Here is a 10,413-nt window from a genome sequence, read left to right on the forward strand (position 1 = left end):
GTTTTGGATTCCGTTTTGCGGATTGAAATGTCATTTGAATATCGCAACACACGGAGCGTGGCGAAGTGGATTGCAATCACGGGGACGCTATAGCTTTTCAATTTGAATAAAGGAACTCAAAATAATTTGACAAAATGTTATTGTATTTTTATTGTTATAACTTTTGCAAATGTAATTGAGGATTGCATTGTCACTTTGCATATTAAAATACACTTTGAATAACGTATTTACAAATTACATTATGAAATTGCATAATGCATTGTCAATTGCATAACGTAATTACTTATTGAATTGCAAATTGCATTGCCATTTGAATTTTGCTACATATATGCTTCCATACATCTTGATGCAAGCTCGTTTATGTAATAATATTTTATTATGATTCAATTAATTTTGAATTTTTTATTAAATCAAATATTGCTCGTAGTCTACCATTTCCTTGGTCACCAGAACCATATTGTCAAACAATATTCGGAGTAGATCCACTACTTTTATGCATATAGCCCCCAATTATTATTACGTTTGAGTTGCTTTCGACAAAGTAAACCGATGTTCAGCTGGTAGTGGCAGCCGGTTGGGCTTCAACGTATCATTTTAAAAAGGCATTAATTCTGCTCGGGGTTACATGAACAAGAAAGGAGATGTGGAAACTTCTGTGCCAACGATGTCTCTCCACCGCCCCCTAGTAGCGTGGGGGTGGGGGGGCGGGAGTTGCGGAGGTCTTTGGTCACAGAGTTCTGCTTGCAGTGTTCCATACCGTTAGTTAACTTAACATGTTACAATAAATAAAAATACAGGCAATATTTAGCTTTTGACCGTTAACCATTAGTTTGATGGGGCAATGTAGCCTACCTTGCTTCCTTTTTTTTTTTTGAGGAAGTAAGTAAATGACAGAGAGAAGTAAAGCACTTATTGCACAATAGTTTCCATTTAAACAATGCCAGCAATAAACGAATGGCCCATTGCCATACTTATTTTTTTGATAATTCTAATAATCATAAGAAGCCTATATAATGTAATATAATTATGAATATGAGATGTATTTTATTCTATACCATTTTATTATGAATGTGCATGGTATTAAATATCTTGACATCCCTGATTTTTTCATCATCATTTTGTTAATCTTTGTGATCCGTGGTCCCAGAAATGGCTGACGATGCTGTGCTATGCTATGTGTTGATCAGGGAACACTGGGACAACCAGCTCATCGTCTGAAAAGCAAAGTCAACGTTTCATTCAATTTCAGAATGCCAATACTTAGCAGATATCCTAAAGTGTCTTTAAAGAAGGTTTCTTAAAACACAGCAGAGCAACCCGTGACCCCCAAGACCGGTGGGCATGGTCGTTCACATGCTGAACTAAACACGGATATCTGTCGGTGTATTGCAATGGAAACATACATGGACCTTTGTCAAATTCATCTGCAAGCAAGGATGAAGGTATTAAAGGAAATAATAATTCACTCAATAAACACTTTTCAAGACACAACAGCGCATGTGGTGTTCCCTCAGCCCGCTGGGGTTAGTGTGCAGCGCCCTCCGCACTGCTCACCCCAATTGGGTTAGAGGATAGTAAGGACGGAAACTATTCAAATACCAAGGGTTATGCAATTACAAATAGTTGCACACATACAGGTATTCACCATTCAACTAAATAAACACATGCAGCACTCACTGCATAACAAGCCCAAATGAATGTGGTTATACAGTAGTTTCTCAGAGTGACACTAGCTACTAGCTACTCTAACATTGGACCCAAAGCTTGTATGTTTTTTTAAATGTGTTTGTATTATAATTGGTAATGCCTCATTTGCAACCTTCTCAAATGTTTTGCATTGTTTTATATTCTTCTTTTTTTTTTAGATGTATGTACTGTGCTGTCTTTATGGACCTTCCTGTGTCTTGAATAAAGTTCTAATATAAATATATATATCAATATATCCCTTTCACTGAATGAAGGGGGCCCCCCCCCCCCCCCCACACACACACACCCAGCAGGCTGGTGTGGGTCACATGGTCGGTCACATGGTCGGTCCCCATGCCAGATGGTGAGCCTTCTGACTGTGTTTTGTTGGTTTCTCACATCAGTCTGCTGCAGTTTCAGATTATGCACCGATACAAAATGAGATGCGTGTGACACACCGCCGGGGTTAGGGCGGGCCGGGTTAAGGCGGGGACTTTTGCCATCTAGAGGCGATACCTTTCGGATTTCCTTGACCTCTCTGCTCAGTGTACGGCTCTCAATCTTTCCTTCTTTATGGAGGAAAGTTATAGAGAAAAAAACGCATTCAAAAGCAGCTGTGTGTGGGCAACAATAGGCATTGTAGCAGACCTGTTTGCAAAACTATGTGGGCTGTCACACTTCCTGAATACCTTCGACTGTTACAAACCACGTTCCTCATCGCCCTAACCATTTAGTTCCTAGCATAATCAATAGGGACACATTGCCCAGTGAAGAACTATTATCTTTCAGATGGCACACTGGATTTCAAACCGTTGTGTAATTAGTGTGCAAGGGTGCGGTGTTGAGTAAAAGGATCTTGCAAAACTCATGGCCACTGAAGTCGGCCTTCATTGGTGCAAACAGGTTAGGTGACTTTCTCAGACCTGTCTCTAACCTCTGCGTTTGTTCCCTTGCTCTCACACAGGATCTCACACCACAGAACAACACATGAGGTAGTCCAGGGTGTTGCTGGTTTAATTATTGTCTGTTTTGTTCTTTAATGGAATTACCATAAAGGGCTGAGATTCATCAGGATGAAAGGAATTATAACGGCGGCCTTTTTGTTAATTTCTGGTTCGTATATGTCTATTCTATGTTTCTACTCTCACTTTCTGTAAAAAGCCATTTTCATTACTTCTCATTTGAACATATCTATTGTAATTTAATGTCCTGTGTAATAACTGTGATTCGTTAAATGTGCTTCATGTAATTTATAGATTTTTTATTGTGCATTCACAGGTTTTTGTTCCTTCAAAATCAGCTCTGCAGAATTTCACTTTGTGAATGTTTTAATGAACTATACGAGTGCACAGAATTTTTGTCGAGAGGAGTTCAGTGATTTGGCGACCGTCGGTAACTCTTCAGATGAGCTGAGCTTGGCGGCCGTAGTTCCAGACGGTATCGTCAGGACCTGGATAGGACTGCGGCTGGCAGACACTGCCACATGGTACTGGGCCAGGCCTGACCACAAGCTGGTCTATCTGAACTGGGAGGAAGGAGAGCCCAATGCTACGACCCCAGAGAGCTGTGGAGCGATGAACTCCGACGGGCGGTGGTTTGAGAGTGGATGTGACACCAGAAGAGGCTTTGTTTGTGGAGGTTAGTCACATTCTACTTAGCCAAAATGACCCTGTACGTAAACAGGCAGTGTAGCACCTGCATATCAATTCACCGTAACATTTATATTTGCAGGTGACGACACGCACGGCCCCGTGTTTGTGGCCGATAAGAAGTCGTGGCGCAGGTCCCAGGACCACTGCAGGGGGCTGTCCAGGGACCTGGTCAGCGTCCGGTCCGCAGCGGAGAACAGCGCCGTGCAGGGGGGCCTCACAGAGGCCTCTGTGTGGATCGGCCTCTTCAAAGACCGCTGGAGGTGGTCCGACGAAGACGGCTCCTCGTTCCGCCTCTGGAAGACCAACCAACCCAGCAGCAACCATCAGAACTGTGTGGTGGCTGTTTGGAGGGATGGCGGAAGATGGAATGACGTGAAATGTCAAAACAATCGCAGGTTCATTTGTCAGGGGGGTGAGTCCACGTGGATGGAAGTAGAATCATGAACTCACTACTCATTTATGGAGATCGTTTAAGATTCAGACGTTTAAAGGATCAGTTACAACCAACATCGTCTTCTTAATGTCTTGTATCTTCATCCTCCCACAGCAAGGAAGATAAACCCCAGGCCTTCCCCAGTCACCCAACAGACTGCTGTTACACCTGGAGATAACCTCTCATCAACAGTCATCCAACAGACTGCAGTTACACCTGGGGATAACCTCTCATCAGCAGTCACCCAACAGACTGCTGTTACACCTGGAGATAACCTCTCATCAGCAGTCACCCAACAGACTGCCGTTACACCTGGGGATAACCTCTCATCAGCAGCCATCCAACAGACTGCTGTTACACCTGGAGATAACCTCTCATCAGCAGTCACCCAACAGACTGCTATTACAATCCTCTCATCACCAGTCAGCCAACAGACTGCTGTTTCAATCCTCTCATCACCAGTCACCCAACTGACTGCTGTTACAATCCCCTCATCACCAGTCACCCAACAGACTGCTGTTACAACCCTCTCATCACCAGTCACCCAACAGACTGCTGTTACAATCCCCTCATCACCAATCACCCAACAGACTGCTGTTACAACCCTCTCATCACCAGTCAGCCAACAGACTGCTGTTACAACCCTCTCATCACCAGTCAGCCAACAGAATGCTGTTACAATCCTCTCATCACCAGTCAGCCAGGTGACCCTCTCATCACCAGTCAGCCAACATAACCTCTCAACACCAGTCAGCCAACAGAACCTCTCATCACCAGTCACCCAACATAACCTCTCAACACCAGTCAGCCAACAGAACCTCTCATCACCAGTCACCCAACAGAACCTCTCATCACCAGTCAGCCAGGTGACCCTCTCATCACCAGTCAGCCAGGTGACCCTCTCATCACCAGTCAGCCAACAGAACCTCTCAACACCAGGCAGCCAACAGACTGCTGTTAAACCTGGAGACATCCTCTCATCAACAGTCACCCAACAGACTGTTACAGCCGGGCACATCTTCTCATCCCCAGTCACCCAACAGAACCTCTCATCACCAGTCAGCCAGGTGACCCTCTCATCACCAGTCACCCAACAGAACCTCTCATCACCAGTCACCCAACAGAACCTCTCATCACCAGTCAGCCAACAGAACCTCTCATTACCAGTCAGCCAACAGCACCTCTCATCACCAGTCACCCAACAGACTGTTACAGCCGGGCACATCTTCTCATCACCAGTCACCCAAAGCATAACTACCCAGACAGTTTTCCCGGTCCCACAAGCGGACCCAACAACCGTTCCACCCAGCCCTGTGTCGGCCTCTACTGCCACGACACACACCGCAGCACCAGCCAGTAAGCAGTCCACCGCCTTTATCAAATCTTACCTCAAGTCAGCCACCTTTTACCCTGAAACGCAAGAGCAACCTCTCTGACCCTACTGCTAGGCACCACTACTACTTAGTAATAGTACTAAGTAATATTACTATTAGCAGTAATAACACTATTACTGCTAATAGTCTAGGTTTATCAGGTGGGCCTCTTGCTCAGCCTATCTTTATTCATACAAAACATTTCACAATCCACATCAGCAATTATTCATGAACAATTAAAACATAAACTAATTCATCTGTTCTGTTTTCCCCCCCTCAAGGAAATTTGATTTTAATTCAGAAGAACATGTCGTGGATGGAGGCGTGGAGCTACTGCAGGACCCACCACACTGCCCTGGTCTCCGTCCACAGCGAGGAGCTTCAGGCCCGCGTGGGACGGGCCGCCGAGAACGCCACGTCGCCCCACGTCTGGCTCGGGCTTCGCCACGCCTTCAACTTCTGGTACTGGATCAAGTGGGGCGATGGCTGTTATCAGAACTGGGCCCCGGGCCACGGGGCGGAGAGGACGTATGACTGTGGCATGGCAGGTGCCCTAGAGGCCACTAGGGGGCAGCAGTGGGTGGCCTTACCCGACACGGAAGAACTCAACTTCATCTGTTTTACGTGTGCTGGGGCCGCAGCGGGCCTGAGCTGATCTTCGTTTACTTGTGTATGTCGTATCTATGTGTAAATAAAAATAAAAAAAGTATCTTCCCAAAAGTTTTCACTCAATTTATCAGGTCTTCACAAGACCTCCACATAGGGCTAGGTTTTGGTCGTTTGGATTTGAAATTAATGCATTCAAGTGTTCGGCAGCATCTCATGTGGTTCCTCTCCTCCTCATATTGAGGTGCTACACATGCGGCTGTGGGCCAGGCTTCTTTTGTTTCCTTGGATTCCATTGAATATGAAACCGTTTTGGAGTGGAGGCGTTCCCCCACAGTCACGGGCAGCAGGAGTGATGTGAGAACATTGATCCGCTCTTTGCCTTTCACTTGGGGGTGAACATTTGCATATTGACCCCCTAAGTTGGACCCTGAGAATCTTTTTGAGACCACCAGGATATGCCCCGTGACTTGACCTTCAGAGGCAGCATGTGGCCTCACCCGGCCCGCTCTCCTCCCGCGGCGCCACATCAGAGGGGAACCAGCGTTGCGCTGAGAACCTTTCAGCCAATTGTTCGGTTTGTTGGGGATTTCGTCTACTAATACTGTTTATTTAATTCTATTACAGTTTTTTGGGCAAACTCATCCATGAAAATGTGCTAAATATTGTCCTGTGAAAGGATGAACGGATCAGTGTAAGGTCTTAATAATGGATGCATTTTAAAATATTCCATCGTTCCATTCCACTAAACCAATAATTTCAATTGACAGCAGTTTCAATGCTCTTCCATTTTGACTCAAATATTGGAATATCTTTAATGAAGGTTTTTGGTAAAAAAAAATGTGTACGATAATAGAAGTCTCTAAATCCATGCAAGACCAACGCATCGGCGAGCCTGGCGTTCCCGAGGTGCAGTGTGAGGCGTGTCCATCTGCATGGACCATTAGACATGTTTCATAGCTTAGTGATCGCTTCCCCTGAAAGCATCGGTCAGTTCAATGTTAATGTCCCCTTTCTGGCCCCTCCCCCTTTTCTCACCATCCTCTCCTCTTGTGTGCTGTCCAGCTGCCTCTGACCTCTGACCTCTGCCCCCTTACTCCTGACCCCGGGTACATTCCCACGCCACACCCTTTTGTGGCCTGCTCGCCATGGCAACACGTCGGTCACTCCCTTGCATATCCCCTGAGATTAGGATTCAGCTCCACTGGGATGGGTGTAATGTGCTCTAATTTGGCCTAATCCCAAATCAGATGTTGTTCTCTTTACAGTATGGAGCTCAGATTAGCAGCCTGATAAGGATATAGTCCGATGAATAACTGTCAGGTTTTTAACATGATTAAATATTTATAAAAACCAAAAAACTAAAGCTATAAACAGCAGAGATGATAAACAGCGTGAAGTGTTAGCTGCATGCGTGTTCATGTCTGGCCTGAGAAACATCCTTTAGAACTTCTACATGATGCACTCACGCCTAAAGTAAAATTCTTCATACTTTTTTTCAGCCTGCAAATGTTTCCTTTTTTCATCCAAGCGATTCAAACAAATTGATTAAACACAACACAAGTAGACCCATTATTAAGTTGTATTTTCTTCCTTAAATCCTTAATACCACATGATGGAATCCCGTCCCTGTTCACCTGCCATGCCCCTCTGCGTGTGAGGCCCCGCCCACGCCGTCACCCCCCCCCCCCCCCCCCCCCCCCCTCCTTCACTCTCACACTTAATTGCAGCCAAAGCAGATTTTCTCCATTGAGCCTCTGTCTCTTAGGTTACCCCAGTCCTGCATGAAATGAGATGGACAGAGGGAAGAAGGGACACACACGCAGAGACGGCACTCAGCAGCCAGCCGCCGACCCGGACGGACGTCCAGCACTGGATCTAAACAACTCAAGTCTCTTAGCCTTTCTTAACCTAGGGTTTGGTAATGCATGATTTAAAGATAGTTCAACACTTTTTGGTAAATGAAAACCCCTTTGGGATTATCAACCTTTCTGCGGTAAGAACCTTTTAATTTAAACTATGTTTTTGGTGTGCATGGTTTTAGTCTGGTGATGAGAAATTTTACAAATAATTTTGAAAAGGATAATTTTTGCAAACCAAATGTTTAAGGTTTTTCATGTGCATTTATTTCTCAAAATAATATTCAACAGTTCACTAGTATAACAACAACTAAGATCATTTTCTTACAAAACAAATGTAATCTTATTGTGCATTTTGTGTATTGTACTGCTTTTGTACTGCTTTAACATAACTTATTATTTAATTGATTTTCATTCATCTAGAATTGTGCAATGATACAAATGTATATATCTGCTGTGCCAAAAGGTAGATAGATACATACCATATGTAATAGTGTTAAATATGGTGCATAGCTTGATGTGTCTTTGTGGTTTCCTCTCCAGGACCTCTGTCCAGCAGTCTCCTCACATGGGTGGAACTCAGAGTCTAGGGTTGATTGTCCAAACGCAATTCTTGTATCTCTGAAACCAGGAGTTGTGCATGGACATCTAACACTCGGCTGCTGCTAAACAGATCCAGATGAGTCAGCTTCAACGGATGGATTTCATGGAAAAACATAAAGTGATGGGACTTATGATAGACTAAACTAAAGACATCTAGTTTCCATAACACTAGGTTAATCAACCCAGTGTCTCCATAGGTATTCATCACTAGGTTACATTTGAAATACAAGAAGATACATTTGTGTCAATGGTTTAATTAAGTAAATAACCCAAATGTATGCATCATATTGGGCCATATAATTGATTTACTTAAAAACTTTAAATCTGAGATTTTGATATTGAGTTTATAACCTATTTGATTAAATGCATTTATTACATTATGTGATTTTTCTTTTATAACTTTCAATGTGTTTCCACACGGTTAATTATTTACAGTGGATTTCTCTCTGAAAACAGGTATGAGCAGCCACCCATCAGAGATCACGTTCTACCCTGAGGCTTTCTTATATTCTATATCTTTCATAATGTTTTTTGCATTAAAGGTTGTTTAACTTGGCGGCTACTCATCATAATGTATCATTTTTCATAATTGATGTACTTGTTAAACCACTTTTCAATATGAACTTTTGTATGTTTGAGTAAACAGCAGTAATAACAGTCTCATGCCTTTCCCAAAAAAATATCCAAATATTACTAAATTACTCAATATTATGAGCGGAACGTGGAATGTCAAACCAAGAGGAGCAGCAGACGGAGGAAAGCAACAGATTGCAGCCGCAGGGGGGTTCAAATCGGTTCTAAAGGAGTTATGTCGCCCTCCAGCGATAGTTAGCATTCAAAGCCCAGGGGGTAAAAAGCAAGGACCTATAAAGAAAAAGGCTCGTCGAAGTAGACCCATCATGAGTAGACCTCTGAAGAATAATTCCCGCCTCCGAGGCTCCCGGTTCCCTCGGGCAAATGTCTATGGAAAATAACGTAGCGTTTTGAATGACCGTACATAACAAACTCTGTAGGTGTTGAAGAAGTTAAAGCTGCGTCACTTTATGAACTACACACTTTTTCCATTTCAAACTATAAAATGCATCAATATATTAAAAGTAGTGTATAATCCAACGGAAATACGGATCAATGTGTAATGTTACATTAGCCCTGCATATCCACACGTAGGCCTACATCGACGGCATATTGGACTTTTGGTCAGTGGCGTAACATCATGGTGATATGCCCCGGTGCAAATATTTATTTTGTAATCCTGGACAGGACTTCCGAGCGTGGGGGGGGGGGGGGGGGGGGGGGGGAGGGGAGCAGCGGTGATATAGGGTGTGATATAGGGAGGTGCGGTTTTTATGGTTACAGAACAATTACGTTTACATTTCTCAACTGATTTAATCATTATATATAGATTAATATTAACGTTAATATAATATATATTGTATATATACTTTCGATCTTATTGTTTTTCCTCCATAGGACATTTGAATCAAAACAACTCATTGAATTTGGTTGGGAAATGTAAATGTAACAGTTATATTTATCCAGAAGAAGGCAGCACACCCGTTTACTAGAACTTGTTGACTGATGAGGTTGACTTATGATTCGAAGTTGACTCATGATCAAAAGGCCAATGCGGCTTCATGATAAAATGTATGTCTGTCTTCCAGAAGAAACGAGGGCTGCGAGGCTACGTAGGCTATGGCGCAATATAACACCACCTTGAGGATGGTTTGAGAATAACATGTAGTCATGATGTTGGTGCCATCATGCAAAATATGATGTTAAGATAAACTTGTGTGAAAGTATGTGCTAAAAATAAAAATAAATAGAAAAATGACAGCAAAATAAAAAATGAGTCAGAAAATGATTTGAATAATACAAAACTAAAATAGATTTAAAATAGCTCTATAATGTAGGGAAGACATAGGTTACAACAAACATTGTTTAAACATAGCTCAATAATGTAGGGAAGACATATGTTACACTAAACCACAATATGTTGTTTAAAAATAGCTCAATGATGAAACTTAAATATCTGAAACTTCCAGTAAATCACATGATTTAGAAGAAACAGGGCAGAGTTGAAGAGACCAATGAGAGAGCAGATGACAACAAAACCCTCACATATTTGGCAGATCCCCAGAGTGAACCCAGGCTGCTGCAACCTAACGTTTACTGTCATCTAATATCTAATAAACTAGGAAAGT

The 10,413-nt window shown here is 43.0% G+C and overlaps 1 protein-coding gene across 1 annotated transcript; it reads left to right on the forward strand.

Moving 5' to 3' along the window:
* The first annotated feature begins 2,453 nt into the window (after positions 1-2,453).
* LOC132460198 (uncharacterized) lies at positions 2,454-7,300 on the forward strand. The gene is made up of 5 exons (XM_060055266.1): positions 2,454-2,799; positions 2,965-3,324; positions 3,418-3,750; positions 3,886-5,127; positions 5,426-7,300. The coding sequence occupies exons 1-5, from the start codon at positions 2,760-2,762 to the stop codon at positions 5,797-5,799; spliced, it is 2,349 nt and encodes a 782-aa protein (XP_059911249.1). The 5' UTR covers positions 2,454-2,759; the 3' UTR covers positions 5,800-7,300.
* The last annotated feature ends 3,113 nt before the right edge of the window (positions 7,301-10,413 follow it).

This window comes from Gadus macrocephalus, chromosome 6, assembly GCF_031168955.1.
Source record: "Gadus macrocephalus chromosome 6, ASM3116895v1".
Lineage (NCBI taxonomy): Eukaryota > Metazoa > Chordata > Actinopteri > Gadiformes > Gadidae > Gadus > Gadus macrocephalus.